The following is a 17,964-nucleotide window of genomic DNA, read 5'->3' as shown; positions in this document are numbered from 1 at the left end:
CTTTGGTCAAGTGAACTGTCACAACACAAAACAGCTTCTTGGCTCTTCAGCTTTTGATTTGGATGGATGATTTTTGTATAAATGTGTAAATATGATATTCTGCTGTACCAGCAATTAGCATGTGTGGGAAGGTGGGAATAACAAATGCAGTTACCATTGTTCTCCAAACTGACTGATATATGCAGTGAATGCACGCTGCTCACAGATTTCTGAAAATTTGCATTATGAGATATTTTAGAACACTCAAGTGAAATACAATTTCATTGAAACCAAGTGTCTTCTTTGTTTAGAAAGGAAATATGTTGTCATGGTTTAAACCCAACCACAAACCTCGTCCACTCACTCCCCCCACTTCTTGCCCTCCCCCTGCTCCTGGAGGGACGGAGAGGAGAATCAAAAAGAATGCAACTCCCACGGGTTGAGATAAGAACAGTTTAGTAACTAAGGTATAACACAAATCACTACTGCTACCACCAGTAATAATAATGATAAAGGAAATAACAAGAGGAAAGAATACAACACCTCAACACCAGCCGACCAATAACTCACCCCACTCCCCCCAGCAGAGCACCGACCCATACCTCCTCCAACCCTGCAGTCCCAACCCTTCCGGGTAACTCCAAGTTACATCCTGGGCAGGACGTGCTGTGGTATGGAATACCTCTTTGGTTAGTTTGGGTCAGGTGTCCTGTCTCTGCTTCCTCCCGGCCTCCCCTCCTCCCTGGCAGAGCATGAGGCTCAGAAAGTCCTTGGCCAGACCAAACATTCAAGCAGCAACTGAAAACATCGGCGTTATCACCACTGTTCCAAGGCCAAAAGATCAAAACACAGCACTGTACTAGCTCCTAAGAAGGAGAAAACTGACTGCTGCTGCTCAAACCAGGACATATGTGTATCACAAATATCTGATACTCTTAAGTTTATTTTAAAACAGGAAGAATGGACACCTACCAGCTAATTTTGCAGAATTACCTGGAAAACATTATGAGGGCTGGGTAAGATATGTTTGGTGGTGTTATAGCACCTTGAAAAAGAACACTTCATCATCTCTAAAGCTAAAATTAAGGAGAAGCACAGGCTAAGTATGTGTGAAAATTTTCAACTGAAATTATCAAACCCCACAAAGTAAAGAAGGGAGAAAAGTAAGGTTCATGGGATGCTTGTGGACTATGAAATAAAATGCATTAGCTGCAAGATGAAGGTTTCATCGCAGCTTCAGGGACTAAACAGAATCAAAGTAACTGCTTTTAGATAACCAGGAAAATGATAATCTGACAGATCAATTGTCTTCGTAACCCTTTCAGTTCTCATGTCTATGTGAAATCAAGTAAAAGTGATGTATGGCGAAACAGTATTAAAATGAATTAAAATGGTTAAATGGGTGGAAAAGTTACTTGGGGAGTATCATCATTTTGACAGGCATTCGACCAGTCTTGACTCACAAGTAATGAGTATTTCAGAGAAAAGAATATGCCATTAAGCACGTCAGTTTTGGAATAAGGCAGAAGAAGTGACTCCCCTACTTCACTGTTTTTATGACTCTGTGGTGCTTTCACTCAGTCTTTACCCTGCGCCATGACTCCGGGAAGATGGTGTGATACCGGACGGGCAGCAAACCAACCCAGTCTGTGAAGGTGCGTTAGATCGTAACAGTACAGTACACGTACATTTTAATCTTCAATACGCATACCGGCACCGTTAGTGTCTGGGACAAGCTCACAAGAGACGCTGTGCGCACACACCCCTGGAGCACACCGCAAGGGGGCCAACCTCCCCTGTGACACCGATCCCCATCCCTCGCGGTACCCAGCCCTGCACACACATCAACCCCGGAGCACCGCTCGTGTCCCCGCGGACACCGACCTGCGACCGCTCCCGGCTCCGCCCCGAGCTCCCCTCGGCTGGCCCCGCCCCGCCCCGCCCCGCTCGGCGCCGGCTGATGAAGCGGTCGGCGCGCCGGGGGAGGCGGTGTGCGGTGGCTGTGCGTGTCGGCGCCTGCCATGCTGCTGCCGGGCGTGCGGAGCGCGGCCCGCCGCCTCGGCCGGGGCCTCCCGCGGGGCTGCAGGGGCTGCAGCCGAGGCGCGGGCGGGAAGGTGAGGGGCACCGGGACCCCTCCTTGCTCGGGGTGACCCAAGGCGGGAGCGGGCAGCCGTGGCGCGGGGTGTTCCTCCCTCCCTCCCTCCCTCCCTCCCTCCCTCCCTCCCGCTCTGGTCCGCAGCCGTGGCTGAGCGTGCCGGTCGCCCAGCGCTTCCCGGGTCCAGCTCTAAAACCTGCGGTGCTGGGGTGGGCGCCGTTCCCTGCGGGGCTGGCCCGCAGGAGCGGAGCTGCTGTTCGCTCCAGCTGGGTGAACCTGACTGGAGAGCTGTGGCTGGGGGAGCTGCTCTTTTGTACTTGAAATCACAGGCTGAAACAGGTTTTGTTCTCCACGTGGTAGGCAAAATGATTGTATCTTTAGTTACACTGTGTCTGTTTTCTTTTTCACGCTCGGAAGTAGTGGTTATGGTGTCCTGATTTACCAAAGAGTTGCTCTGTGCATCATGTTACACAAGTACACAAATACATAAATTGAGCTGAGTATATGCAGTAGCTATGATGCAAACAGTGTGCTTGCTGCCTTTTAGGTGGGTTGCTAAATTCTATGTTGCTTACATCCCTGTGTATCCTTTCTTAGGGTCTTGTTCTGGGAATCTATTCAAGTGAAAAGGATGGAGGTGCTGCCCAGCTCACTAGTGCAGGAGATGCTTTTGATAGACTTGTGTCTGGAAGGCTGAGAGAACTTGTGTCCACGTAAGTGTGTGATCAGCTGCTGAAATGGATTAACGTACCTACAAACACCAATAGGAGCAGTCTTTTTTATAGTTATTAAGTGTTTTTACCCATAGCACTTACCAGGCTGGTATTTGCTTCTACCAGGCCAAGCAATTTGGAAGGGAACGCCTGTGGAAAAAACGAGAACTAAGGAATGTGCAAAATGTTCGCAGGAACTGCCTTTTTTCTGTGGATCAGCACCAAGCCAAGTGTCCCAGAACAGTATTGACGAGCACTGTGGGGTGTGGGGTGAATGTAGTATTGTAATAACTGTATAAAGGACTTCTTTGTTGAAAGAATCTTTTTGTGTCCTAGATGTGGACCACCTTTGAAGAAAGGAAAAACACGCATATTCCATGGTTTGCATCAGGTACGAACTTTGGATTTTTGTGTGTAGATTGAGTAATGTGTGAGGTTTGCCCTTGCATCTTACTTTAAGCCATTCACTGCTGTGCTTGTATAAATGCTCTGCTGTTCTTCCCCCTCACACCTCTTGACAAAAGGTGTGGTTCTTGTGGGGCATTGCAGAACAGGAGCTTTCAACATTTGCATGGCCTTTTGCACATTCCTGTGCTCCCTGCACTGTGCCGCCAGTTGAGAAGATGTAAACAAGTCTGCTCCAAAGGTGGTGTGCTCTGAACAACTGCTTATTGAATGAGCTGAATAAAGCACAACAGTTCTGGATCAGACTTCTACTGTGCCTCCTGTGTGCAGGAGGAGCAAGTGTGAGTGTGTACTGGAATGTGCAAAGACCTTTCAGACATGACAATTCTAACACAAGGTAGTCCTGTCAGACTGTCTGCCGTTTATAAGGCAAGCATTTAGTCTGCTGTGTTGCATTGCTTTCCTGAGTTCTGGAGCTATGTACCTCTGTGCAACTTTGGTTTGTAACCTGGCAAATCGTGCCAGCTCAGCTCCTGAGCTGAGGTGATAGGCTCAGCCTTGGAGCTGATTTTATTTCCCTGAGCAGAGTAGTAGTGTACCAAAAAAGGTTATGCTTCTCCAGCTCAGTTCTGGCCTGTGTTGCAGCTGGAAAGCTGGATCTGCTTTCAAAGAACTCTTAGACTTGCCGTTAGAAGTATCAAGTTTGCTGTGTGTTGAACATAAAGCCCTATCTGCTGCAATACACAGAATTATTAACTGGGCAGAAGAACTGGTTGCGTGCCTGTGGCAAATGATGAGGAGTGCAACACAGTGGCACAATGCTGGCACTCTTAATGAGGAAATGTATGTAACAAAGTACTGAAGGTGTTTAGTGCTTGGTTTGATCTGGCAAGAAAGGTCTTCTTAACAACTCTGCTGTGGCTGTACCAATGAGGGGAGCGAATCCATTTGTGTGTTGGCTTCATCTAGGACTTTCCAAGTGTGGTTGTAGTTGGCTTGGGCAAGAAGAATGCTGGAATAAATGACCAAGAAAACTGGGATGAAGGCAAAGAAAACATTCGAGCAGCTGTTGCAGGTTGGCTCTTCTGACGTTTTCTTAAGCATTTTGTCTGTGAAACTGTTGCAGTGGTGCAGCAAGTTCCATTTTTGAAGACTGAGTCAGTATGATTTTGTTTTGAAATGCAAAACCTATTCTGTGGTTTGTTAAATACACTTGTCACTGATACTCATGTAAATTTTTCCTTAGTGAGAAAGGAGTTACAGGGCATGTAAATCCGTCTGCAGTCAGGTAACTGCAGTTACTGAAATCAAATAACTTTCCTGAACAGTGTGAAAAGGCACTTGTTTAATCACTACTGTTGTGAAGCCCAATAGCACCACCAATTCACTTTATGCTCACACTGTTCTTCAGTATGCGTATATAATTACTTTTGTTACACAGTTTCTAACAGATATTTGTACTATAAACTGGTGTCTTTCAGAACATCAATAGGATGATTCAGTATGTTACCTATTACAGACAGAGGGAGGCCTCTATCTTAATCAAAGATGACTGCTGTATCTAAGTGTATATAAACCAAGAATAAAAAGAGTTCTCACCACAGAGTTTATAATCTATGACAGGAGGTCAGTCACATGTATGACAGCTGTATACCCACAGTGTTAGCCCATCTTGTCTTAACAGCTGCGAAAATATTGTGAAGTTATTTGGGTGCAAAATAGAATTTATGGAACATAATATTATTTTTGTTTATAAAAGTGTGTATAAAGTCATTTGGAAGAAAAGAGCAAAAAAACCTAAATTACAGCAAATTTCTGATACCTGCAGATAATCCACAGGACTAGAGGAAGATAGAGTTTTTCTTTGCTATAGAGTGAGCTTAAAGGAATGGGAGCAACTGTGGACTTTTTTCTTGTGAATTGTCTTAATCATTACAATCTGTCAAGTGATATTTTAGTTGAAATTTATCGGTATATAATCATTGCAATTTTAATCATTCTACTGCATGATCTTTGATTTACCCATCCACTTGGATATCTTGAGTTCAAATTATTTTTCCCTTGAAATGTCATATTGATTACCACAGAGACCTGTTTTGCTGTTCTGTGCAGTACTCAGCCCACTAATTCCATACTGTATTTTTCAGTTGGCTGTAGACAGATCCAAGATCTGGAGATCACTTGTGTTGAAGTAGACCCCTGTGGAGATGCTCAAGCAGCTGCAGAAGGTTCTGTCCTTGGATTGCATGAATATAACGAGCTGAAGCAAAAAAAGAAGCCTGTAGTTACTCCTCAGCTTCATGGAAGGTGATGACAAAAGGAAAGCTGGTTTTATTTATTTATAAAACTGTGTGCATGTTTATGCATGAGAAAACCACAAACCTGGAAGAATAGGGCCAGCAGCAAAATTCCTCTTCACTCCCCCCATTCATTTGAAGTTCCTAAAGTATTTTATGTTATATTTATAGTGCTTGCTCCGTACGTTTTGTTAGTATTCCATGTTCTGAGGATAAGGATAAATAAATGCTGCTTCATAGAAAAGAAGGCCCAGGGTAAAAGTAAAAAATTACTTGAAGCACAGTTGGGATGTAGAAGGACTTCTGCTGGTATTGTGTGCCAAATAGCAGAGGTATTTCAGACTCCAAAAATGAAGAAATCCTTGTGAGAATCAGAAAATGCTGACTGACACCAAACCATGACACGATGGATGTGTCTTATGTAGTTCATTTGTTGTATTTTGATTCACAGAGTATAATGCAAGAAGAGAAGATCATGTGCTTCTGGCCTCTGAACAGACATCACTGTTATTTGAGAGCAGAAAGTAGTGTCAGAGCTTTTGGTTCCAAAACAATGATAAGGGTGGACTTTGGACCTTCTCTATAGGATAATCTTTCATGCAGAGGAGGACTATTTCCCATATGTACTTTATACAGTAACAAGTCATAGAATCATAGAATAGTTAGGGTTGGAAAGGACCTTAAGATCACCTAGTTCCAACCCCCCTGCCATGGGCAGGGACGCCTCACACTAAACCATGCCACCCAAGGCTCTCTCCAGCCTGGCCTTGAACATTGCAAGGGATAGAGCATTCACAACTTCCTTGGGCAGCCCATTCCAGTACCTCACCAGCCGAACAGTAAAGAATTTCCTCCTTATATCCAATCTAAACTTCCCCTGTTTAAGTTTTAACCCGTTACCCCTTGTCCTATCACTACAGTCCCTAATGAAGAGTCCCTCCCCAGCATCCTTATAGGGCCCCTTCAGATACTGGAAGGCTGCTATGAGGTCTCCACACAGCCTTCTCTTCTCCAGGCTGAACAGCCCCAACTTCCTCAGCCTGTCTTCATACGGGAGGTGCTCCAGTCCCCTCATCATCCTTGTGGCCCTCCTCTGGACTTGTTCCAACAGTTCCATGTCCTTTTTATGTTGAGGACACCAGAACTGCACACAATACTCCAGGTGAGGTCTCACAAGAGCAGAGTAGAGAGGCAGGATCACCTCCTTTGACTTGCTGGTCACGCTCCTTTTGATGCAACCCAGGATACAGTTGGCTTTCTGGGCTACAAGTGCATGTGGCTCATGTTCGTTTTCTCATGGACCAACACCCCAAGTCCTCTGCAGGGCTGCTCTGAATCTCTTTGCTGCCCAACCAAGTCCTTTCTCGTGAGGAAGCTGGTGAAATAAAATACCCTCTCAATTTAAGCTTGGTAAGTTACATGCAACTCTTCCCGTTTGTAACACAGCAGATAGTTTAGGAGACAGTCTATAGTAAATAAACATTTCCTGAAAGCATAGGTGGTCCTTTGACTACTTATGACACTGGAAATAATTTTTATATCTAATAATTTAGGTTAGAAAGGACCTGTGGAGGTCACCTAGTCCAGCTGCAGCTTGGATTGGGATAACCTGGATGTTACATACAACTTTAAAACTTGATCAGGCCTTTGTTTAATCCAGTTTTGAGTGTCTCCTGAGATGGAAATTCCATAGCCTCACTGGCCCATCTGTTCTAGTGTTTAACCACACTCGTGGTGAATTTTGTTTTTCTTTATCCACTGCTGCAGTTTCCCTTGTTGAATCTTGAGACCACTGTCTGTTACCCCCTTACTCTGCAGTTCTGAGATGTGTCTGTCTTCATCTTCTCTAGAAACCCTATTTAAGGGTAAAGACTGCAATTAGATCTTTCCTAAATTTTTCTTCTCTAGGTGAAACAACCCCAATTCTCTTAGCTTCTCATATGCCATGTGCTCCAGCTCCCTACCCTTCTTAGTCTTTGGTCTTTTTCCAGTCTATCAGTATTGGGTTTGTATTCAGGAACTCAAAAGTGGACATAGCTTGGTGCAGCCTCACAATTGCCAAGGAGGTAAATAATTGTTGCCCTTAATGTGTAGGCTAAGCTTTAATCCAGCACAGTACATGGTTGGCCTTTGTCACCAGAGTAATGCACTGCTTAATCCTGTCGATCCCCGGGTTCTTTTCTGCAGCATTGCTTTCTGCCTTAGTTGTAGTCAGTGTCCAGCCTGACTTGCACAGAGTTGTTCTGTCCCAGGTGCAGGACTTTACACCAGTCTTTGTTAAACTTCATGGTGTTCCCTCTGATGCATTCCTCCAGCTTGGCAAGGCCCCTGTGAATGGTGGCCCTACCCTCTCCATTGCAGCTGCTCCCTGCAGTGCAATGTTGTCCATGAACTTCCAAGGGTAGTTTTCATTGTCCAAGTTGTTGATGAAGGTATCAGCCTCAGTATCAGCTCCTGGGGAATACCATATGTCTGACGGCCAGCTAGACCATTCAACTGTTGTCTCACCTTCTGAGCCCAACAGTTCTTCCAGTGTCTCACCCATTTTATAGTCTATCCCTCCAGTTCACGTTTTCTCAATTTGTCTGCAAGGATTCTATGTGAAAACCTTGTTAAAGCCAAGATAAAAGACATCCACTGTGGTTCTTTGTGCCAGCCCTTTCACCATAAGTCAGGCAAGTTGGTCAGGCATGATTTGCCCAAAACAAATTTATGACTGTTCTCAGTGACCATCTTGTACTTCATGTACCTGGAAATGGCTTCCAAGATTACTTTCTCCGTGCACCTTTAGGGGATTAGTCTAGGATTACTGCCTTGTAGTTTCCTGTATCCTTCTTGCCATTCTTAAAGATTGGGATTTGTCCTTCTCCAATCATTGGGGACCACATTCAGTCACCCTGACATTTCAAACTGAAACAGACCAGCCTTGCAATGATGCCAGCCTGCTCCCTCAGCACTCTTGGATACATGTTGCCTGATATCAAGGACTTCTGTATGTCCAGCTTCCTTAAGCAGTCCTAAGTCTATCTTCCTCTGCCATGGGTAGTACCTTTCTTCCCCAGGCTCTGTTACTAAGCATGAAGAACTGGGGAATCTGGAAGCAGACCTTAACAATTAAGGCAGGCACTGAAAACTTCAGTCGTCTCAGTTTCCACGAGGTTGTCTGCCCCATTTAACAAGGGAACAACATTATTTCTGATATTCCTTTCACTGATGATTTAACTCTTGAGGTCCTCTTATTGCCTTTTACACTTCAAGAGATTTGGTCCCTTGATTCCATCCCTCCATATCCAGGCAATGTTTCTGTATTCATTCTGGATTCCTTCTTCACTGTGTTGCTCTTTTGAGAGGTGGAATCCAGCTTAATGCTCTGTGCTGTGGTATCTTTTAACCAAGTAAGTCAGTTCTGTCTTAGTAAAATGAGAAGTTTTGTACTGGCAGTGTTGCAGAGTAACCAGAAGGACATCTCCATTTCCTGTACAGGCAGCTCTTTGAATGTTTGTTCTGCCATTTGTTAGGGAGATGCCTGGAGTGCACTGTGCAAGGAGATCCAAATTCCACTCATATCACATAATCATATCTCAGTAAAGTGTAAAACAGACTTGGAGGCTTTATGTGGTAAATAAAAACACTCAGGGCTGTTACAATTAGTGTGATTACAAATTTTGGAATGTGTATTAAACCTTGTGCTTAAGGATTTAAAGCCAATCTCTGACTAGTAAGGATTTGAAGAAGACCTAATATGTTAGACAGATAATTTTACATCTGTCTCCTGTAGGATTCTTCTGGCTTTCTGTGAAGCATTTGGCACAGACTAGCACCAGAGATGAGTTCTACGCTAGCTGTCCCTTGGAATTCATACTAAATTCCTTGTACTGAGATTACTGTGACATTCTTAATTGCCCTGATTTAATGTTGCCGTATTTTCATACAGGAGAGAACAGATGGATACTGACAACGTTTTACTTTTGCAAATGTTTCCAGTCCTGATTGTTGTATGTCTTTGTTTAGTGCTGAAAGTGAAGCCTGGCAAAAAGGTGTTCTCTATGCTGAGGGTCAGAACCTTGCTCGGTACCTTATGGAGGCTCCAGCTAATTACATCACTCCAATGAAATTTGCTGAACATATTGAACAGAAGCTCAAAAGTTTCGGCAATGTGAAGGTCCATATAAGGTAAATTCCAAAAAATGGTTCCTTTTTAGGGTAAGACACTTTCCAGGCTATTCAGGTCTGTAGTGGGCTCTCATTTTCTCTTTGCCGCTTCAAATGACAAAAGCTGGAGAAGTGTGTGGTGAAGAGGTAGGAGGGGCTCCCAGACTGCAAGTTACTCTCAGTTTTAGAAGGTGAGCTTTTAGTCTGCAGAGTAGGCAAGATACTGTGACACAGTGAAATGATTCAGTCAATTGGTCTGCAGCCAATTACTGCTTAGTTGACACAAGTGCTGCAAAAGGGATCTTAATGAAGACTCAGTGACTAGAGGGCAAATACTAGATACTTTTTTTCTAGTACCTTTTGGTTTTGTCTCATATAGATTTTATACAGCCCTCTCTGGGTTGTTGTTTTATTTGGATGTGTTAATGAAACATTCTGTATTTATTGCTGTTACTGTTGTTTGAAGGGGTTTTAGCTTTTAAAAATGTTGAGATGGAGCCGTAAAAGCCCTTGCAATTGAATTTGCACGGCTAACACTTCCTGCCTCTGAATTACTAGTTACTGCTCTTTGGTGGAAATGGGTTAACTGGTTGTGCAAGTGTTGGAGGCTGTTCTGTTGAAAAGCAAAAGACTGAGGGAAGTCAGCTTTGCTATCAAGATGGTTAGCTATGGACAGAAAGCTAAACTGTAACCTGCTGCAGTACTGTTACTTCATATGCTCTCAGCAACCACAGCCTCATGGGCAAGTGGAAGTTTGATGCTTTCTGACACAGAAAGTGCAGAGGAGCTGTTGGTTGGTTGGTTGGTTCGGTTTTTAGACAAGGCAAAACAAAGCTGCCAAGCAGCAACTCTGAGGAAGTATTTTTCTGTTTCACAAAACAATAATGGTTGATTTACATGACAGTTTCCCAAATAACTAGACTGAAATTAATAGAAAGAAACCTTCAGGGATAGTGATATTTTAAAAACAAACAAACAAAATCACCTTGGTTAAGGTGTCCAATTACAAAAAATTAATATGTATTTGTGTTCCAGACCAGAGTCTTGGATAGTGACACAGCAGATGGGAGCATTCCTAAGTGTTGCTAAGGGCTCCGCTGAGCCTCCCATCTTTCTGGAAATTCACTATTCAGGTGGTGCTAATGCAAGTGACCAGCCACTGGTATTTGTAGGAAAAGGAGTTACATTTGACAGGTATGTGTGCTAATATTCTAGTGACTAAAGGGGTGAAATGCCTTCCTGCTGTTCATGTTGTATGGGTAGATGCTCAGCACATCTTCCAATGCCATTCCAGTGAACTTGCCTTATATAGTGGATTGTGCTGCTTTGCCTGGGAATAAGACAAGCTTGAGTGGTTGGACAAAGTAGGAATTGATATACCCTCATATTGTAAGGGGAAAATGGAAATTTGGGGGAAAGAAGACAAAGAATGTGATACTTTTTTTTTGGCCTGAGCAAACCTCTGGATAAAGAATGTGTATGTTTAGAGTTGCAGTCTGTCATGGGACACCTAGATCATGCTTAGGGAAGGAGAAAATAGCTCGTGCATTACAGCAGTTCCTCATAACGGCTTTTAATGTCACGTAGCTACTGAAGAATTTGTCAGTCTGTTCCCTTCCATATGTTGATTTTACCAAGTGTACTGTTTTGTGCTCTTTTGTTATTCTGAAGACCACTGAGTTAGTCCACTGCAGATTTTTATGGTGTCCTAACTATGAGAAAACAAGTCAGGGACATATGTGATCAGAAAGGAGCTCCCAGCTGCCTTGCTTTCAGTATGCTTGCTAGGGGGTGGCAGGTTGAGAACACAAGTCTAGCATTTACTGATGCTTACTGCTGAAACATACTGATGGGCAGAATATTCTCAATGTATGCAACATGAAACTCCTCCATGCTGATGGTACTTCTGCTGTGCGTTGCAGTGGTGGCATTTCACTGAAGCCATCATCGGGTATGGATGCAATGAGAGCAGATATGGGAGGGGCAGCGACTGTCTGCTCAGCCATTGTGACAGCAGCAGCTTTAAATCTCCCCCTTAACATAATTGGTAAGTGTGTGTGTGTGAGAGAGAAGGCAGAAATCTGAATTTTACAAGATTTCATTTAGACACTAATGTTCTAGTTCAGCACTGGTCATGATCTGACAGAAATGTCCTGGCCTCTTACAGACTGACTGCTCAAATTTTGCTGTTCAGCTTCTTCTCTTTTTGCTTGCTTTGCACACAGTTACTGGCTTTGCTTGAATACAAATGGTTGTCAATAAACTTACTTGCAATGAGTTTTTTTCGTAAGTCCTGATCCTTCATTCCAAGAAGGAGTGTGGAGGTCTGTAAAAGCAATTAGAAGTGAAAAGGTGTTCACTGAGCTACCTCCATCAGCATGTACCGCAGCTGAACAGGAGCAGGGATCAGTTTTTGTTTCATTGGGTGAATAGCTCAGCAGAAATCTAAACCAACCAACCCAAACCAGTACTTTTAAGTACGAGCAATGCTTACTTTTTCTGCAGAAATGTTGCACAGTTGAAATTAAATGAACTGATTCAGGAACCGTGGTAAAACAAGCTGGGGACGACACGTAATCCGTTCTAGGATAAGTTTTATGTTTGACAACTGATTTACAGGGCACTAGTAATTTAGTCACTTTTATTCTTCAGCCAGTAGAGGGCAGCAAACCCCACCCTCCCACCATTCCTCACCTAAAGACTGCACTAGGAAGGGCAGAACCAGTGGAGCAAAAGTCTGTGTACGCAATTCCACTGAAAAGTGGTGCCCTGCAGTTCGCTTATTCCTTGTGCCAGGAGCAGGTTTTCCGTGAGAATGGTGGAGTGCCTTTCATCCCATTATCCCATTCATAACTGGGGCTTTGAGGCTGACCCTCTCTTTTGCTCATCACTGTTTGCTTTTCTTATGGCTGTAGTCCTATGATGATACCTTGGACCCCCCTTGACATTATGCAATGTGTAATTACAATGAGCCGAGCTTGAATGGCTCAGTATTAGTTTGAGAAGTTTTTAATTTCAGGAAGAAATCTCTTTACATGTGACTAATGATACATATATGGAAAATGTAAGATGATATTTGTTGCTCCCCTGATCTCACTAGTCCAGGCATAAAGTAGAAGTAAATCCTAGTGGCAAAACAGTGTAGGTGGGAGAACGTGATGGTGCAGTATGTAGAGGAATTCCCTGGCTGAAAACTGGACCATGTGTCTTTTGGTAACGCAGAAAATTTGGATTTTTGAGCATGAATTCAAGATGATAATAGCACTGTTTCCTTAAGGAGGTGTTGGGGGGGTTTCCTAAGTGTTTTTTCTATGTTTTTTCTGAGAAAGAAACTAGTAATTCACTTTTCTTTTTCTCTCTGAGGTTTGGCACCCCTCTGTGAAAATATGCCCAGTGGCAAAGCAAACAAGCCTGGGGATGTAGTTAGAGCCAAGAATGGAAAAACAATACAGGTATGTATGTGAAACTTGGGGTTTAAATACTTCTAGAGAATTGGTTTAACCAATCAAGTTATGACTGCAGTCATAGGACATATTTGAAAAGACCCTTTAGGAAGATAAGCAGTACAAATATACTGTTCTTAAAAATGTAAGCAGCTTGTTATCAATTAGAAATTGTTGTCATAGGATTCTTTCAAATCTAAATACAGACTGAAGAGACGAGACATTTTATAAGTTGCTAGGAAAAGCTGAAAAGTGCAGTCATTTACTGCACGTGCTAGAAAATCTTGTTTTAGCACAAGAGGTTGTTACAGTGCTCATAAATACAGGTTCTCTGTCCATGTGAAGAACATTAATTGCTTCCAGTGACCCTTCAGGACACTTCCCTCCTATCTGTAGTAAGACATTAGAGTATTAGTTCCCTGGTCATGTAACCAAGGCCTTTACAGTGCCAAGGTCCTTGGAACAATCAGAACTCTGAGTCATATGGGCTGTTGGTTGCCAAATCAGTACCCCAAAATACATATTTCATATTTAATCCAAGATGTTCCATATTCATTTCATATATTAAATGGTACTGAAAGTCAGTGTGTGACGGGTAACTGATTTTGTGCAGAAGTAGGTGGCTTAATCAGTATTTCTGTTTGAATTTCTGTGAATCTTGACTTGTTGAACCTTCCAGTTTCCTGAGGTTCTTTTCCCAAAACTGAGTTCAGTCACCCCCTGATCTGAAGGAAGAGACTGGACACATGTTCCCCCACCAAGAAGAAATTTGCAGGAAAGTGCTAGTAGCTCAGAGCACACCATGCAATTAATCTTGCAGAATTCAGCATCAGTCTTCCCTGAAAGGGGAAAGGCGCAAGGGGGCTATTGATTTTTATTTTTAAGAGGGGAAAGTTTCAAGCTCCGAAGCAGGAAAGCAGGATAACAAGGAGCTGTTTCCAGGCATTCACCTGTGCTGCTCCATGGTAGATGGTCCTCCTCAGCTGTGATTTCCATGGGCCAGATCTCTGTGTGTGCTCTGAAGCAGCTCCTGGGCTCCACTGGGGCACATCTCTAAGCTCTTCTGGGGCACAGAGACCTGTGCAAAGGAGACCGTAGTGCTGGAAGATCACCTAGCCTCAGCTACAGATACACTTTTATTTTATAACAAAACTTCATATTGATACTGTCTTTTTCCTTTTTATTTTCTTTTTTTTGAGTAAATTTTGGCTGACCTGCCATTCTATGACAGAGTATTTATAATCTGACAGCTATTTAAGATGCCATGTAAGAAATAAGTCAATGAAAGGGATGTTTTCAATAGCTAATCTGTTTTTACTAATTTTGAACCTGAAGGTAGATAACACAGATGCAGAAGGAAGACTGCTGCTAGCTGATGCTCTCTGTTACGCCCACAGTTTTAATGCAAGGGCTATTGTGAATGCTGCAACACTAACAGGTAAGCAATCTCCCTCCCCTGCTCATTTTGTAAGTCAGTTCTTTGTTACTCTTATTAGTTGGGCTGTGGATTAGTTACAGTGTGTAGATAAAGCCAACCTGAATTCAAAAGCAACTGAGATGATTTTACATGTTTTAGGACAACTAGCACAGCTTATGCTCTAACAACTTGTACAGTGTCTCTAGGACTGGGGAGGGTATTGGCATGTAGCAACACAGATGAACTTGGGCTGGCCCAGCTGAGCTGGAATTAAGCAGGAAAACCTATGCAGGGTTGGATGTTTCTGCACAATGTTTCCCAGTGCTTCCATTTCTGAGTTAGGCCTTCCCAGCTCCTGGGATCATGCAATGCAGAGATACTAGCATGGTATCCATATGGCACTGGCCATACTGGAGTCAAAATAGTTTCTTTGTGAAGGGCTTCGTGAGTGCTTGACCTCTGATCTAGCCTGCAACCAGCTCTTCCATCATGTGAGCTAGCTCAGGTCTCCATGATTCTAGATAATAGAATAGGAGAGTCATTATCATGCTCCCAAGAATTCGTTTGACTGAAGTATCTCTTATTTTATGTGTCATTTGCATACTTTCAGGCATAATAACATGTTCTTTAATTGTTTCATCTCTACAGCTGTATATGAATGAGGGTATAATTCAAATTTAAAATCAGCATTGTATATGCATCTCATGAACTACCCATGAGCAGCTGTAGCTGAAATGAGAGCAAACATGGAAAAGTAGTTCAGACAGGAGTCAACGGTGTTGCCTAATGATTATACTAAGCAAAATCATTATCTTTCTATATATTCTCTCCTAGTGCTTTAAATGATGTTCCATCCATTTATCAGTTTAAATTCTGTGGAAAATTTGACTAGACAGAAGGGAAGATGATTTTAAGATCATTTGCTTATATAAAAGTATTATCATATAAAGGGCATGATAGAAGTTTACTCCCACTATAGAGTATTCTGTGTTTGGAATCCTTGGGCACCAAGCACAGGGGAGAAGAGCTCCTGTAGAAATTTCTCTGACGTACCATCTTGTTAAACTACATTTTTTCTTTTTTATTTAATTTCACTGAGAATTGAGTGTTGGCATTACAGAAACAGTTCTGTGCATCAAATAAATATGTATGTAATCCCTCTGGTTTAGGCATGGGTTAGTATCTATGCAAGTGAAATTCACAAAAGAGAAAGTATCAGCTTGAAAATGTTAGAGGTCTCTAAATTGCAAAATGTTCACTCCCTTGTATTTTCACAATAAACAATAAAATTGGGATTTTTTTGGGGGACACTTCTACTGCTGAATGCATTCTATTGGAATATTGCTAAGAAACATCTAGCTGAAAACAGAAAATTGTAGTTTAATGAGATATAGAATATAAGTTTTTATGAATTCTTGTTAATACATTTGTATAATCTAATAGGACAACACTTAAACTTTTAGAAATGCAGGTATACTAAAATCTTTAGTTCTTGCAGAGTTCAGAATTAAAACTGGAAAGTTCTGTGAGGAGTCAGGATGCAGAGGAATAGCTCAGGTCCACTTTCTGCCTTTGTTGTATAACCACAAAGGTGTGTTTCTGTAGGTGCCATGGACGTTGCACTGGGGTCTGCTGCAACTGGAGTGTTCACAAACTCATCTTGGCTTTGGAATCACCTTTATGAGGTAGGCCAGCTGCACTGTTAAATCCTAGTAGTAATTCAGTAATAGCTGTTACTGAAAAGTTAGTGCATTACTGAAAGTCTTATTTTATGCAAATCTAAAAGGCATATTATTACATTTTGAAATCTGGTAGGAATGGTGTTAGTACTGTACCAAAATTGAAAATAATTAATTTTTACTATGAATTACTAGATCTTATTCCAGGTTTCATATCATACAGCAAACAGCATGCACATCATCTTGAGGATTTGCATGTGCTGACAACTTACTGCATACGCATAAGCTCTGGCTTACTAAAAGGAATTGATAGAAATGGTAAATGCTCCATCCCTGGCAGTGTTCAAGGCCAGGTTGAACAGGGCCTTGGGTGACATGGTTTAGTGTGAGGTGTCCCTGCCATGGCAGGGGGTTTGGAACTAGATGATCTTGAGGTCCTTTACAGCTCAAACCGTTCTCTGATTTGTTCATGTTATAAAGAGAACTGATCTTGCTTAACAACACTGAGACCAAAATTCAGAGGGGCCTCGTGAGTGACAGAAATGCGGTGGCTAAAGGAAGCCTCTGAAGGGCAGATTTGTTTGGGGGTGGGAATGGAAAAAAACCCCAACTGCAAACCCCACTCTTTAGATTTTTGCCTTTTGACTAACACTAAAGGACCTAGAAAGTAGGATTTGCTACTTTTGAAATACACTGTTTCATTTTGCAATATTTTCCCTAAAACCTGATACTATATTGGCCTAAAGATTTTTCAGACTAATCAAAGCTAAACAAAAATAAGCACACATGATCCTGGGGCTTATCAGTGCGGTTCAAAAATATAAAAGAAAAAATTGCCTAAGCTCTCAGTGTTTCTGTTGCAGGCCAGCGTCGTGACTGGAGACAGAGTTTGGAGAATGCCTCTTTTTCAGCACTACACAAAACAAGTAACAGACTCTCCTCTTGCAGATCTGAGTAACATTGGCAAGTACAGCAGGTGAGTTGTATCAGTATCCTTCATGTGCCCCTTCCCTTCAGTGAAGTCCTTTCACGTTTGTGCTGTTGGTGTTGCTTTAGAAACAGCGCGGTTTTGTTGCTTCCCACAGAGCTGGAGGAGCGTGCACAGCTGCTGCATTCCTGAAGGAATTCGTGACTGCTTCCCACTGGGCTCATCTAGACATAGCTGGTGTGATGTCAAATAAAGATGAGGTGCCCTACCTTCGAAAAGGCATGGCAGGGCGGCCTACAAGAACGCTGGTGGAGTTTGCAGCTCGACTGAGCCAAGATAGTCACAATACCACGTAAAATACTTATTTAATAAGTCATCCACTCTGCCTTAAGAAAAATATCTGGAAAAATATTATTCATAAATGAATAGCCCAAGAATATTTTCACTACGGAAACAAACTACAAATGCGTTCTATAAACCATTACTTAAGAGTATTTCACCTGTGAGATTTGTCATCTCCTATTATGCAGCTTAAAATATAGTTTGAACTACTAAGATATTTAGTATCAAAACACAATGACGGAAAGCATCTGCCCTCCTATTTTATATGTGACATAAGCATAATTACTGCAAACAATAAATCTTTTACTTGGGTATGTGTTTTGATTGAGAGGATTAATGATGGTGATCATAGCTGTGCCTCGGTGTGGGGTGAAACACAGGTACTCTGCAAAGGGGTGTATAAAAATGTTGCTCTGGCATTTTAACTTACTACAACTAAAGCTGGTGGTGTGTGTTGGGGTAGAAATGATGGGCTGCTGAAATTGGTGTGGCTAGCCTGGCTTCAGCACTAAAT

The 17,964-nt window shown here is 42.5% G+C and overlaps 1 protein-coding gene across 1 annotated transcript; it reads left to right on the top strand.

The window, feature by feature from the left end:
• Positions 1 to 1,939: 1,939 nt before the first annotated feature.
• On the top strand, positions 1,940 to 17,764 carry LAP3 (leucine aminopeptidase 3). Its single transcript, XM_065700007.1, is given in 14 exon segments — positions 1,940 to 1,987; positions 1,989 to 2,093; positions 2,672 to 2,787; positions 3,124 to 3,178; positions 4,162 to 4,267; positions 5,340 to 5,499; positions 9,501 to 9,662; positions 10,677 to 10,835; positions 11,564 to 11,688; positions 13,005 to 13,093; positions 14,420 to 14,522; positions 16,107 to 16,186; positions 17,044 to 17,156; positions 17,266 to 17,764. Coding segments are annotated over 14 exon segments (1,620 nt in total). The 3' UTR covers positions 17,465 to 17,764.
• The last annotated feature ends 200 nt before the right edge of the window (positions 17,765 to 17,964 follow it).

Source organism: Lathamus discolor, chromosome 1 (assembly GCF_037157495.1).
Source record: "Lathamus discolor isolate bLatDis1 chromosome 1, bLatDis1.hap1, whole genome shotgun sequence".
Classification (NCBI taxonomy): domain Eukaryota; kingdom Metazoa; phylum Chordata; class Aves; order Psittaciformes; family Psittacidae; genus Lathamus; species Lathamus discolor.
The sequence above is the reverse complement of the archived record's forward strand: the minus strand, read 5'-3'. Positions and strand labels throughout refer to the sequence as shown.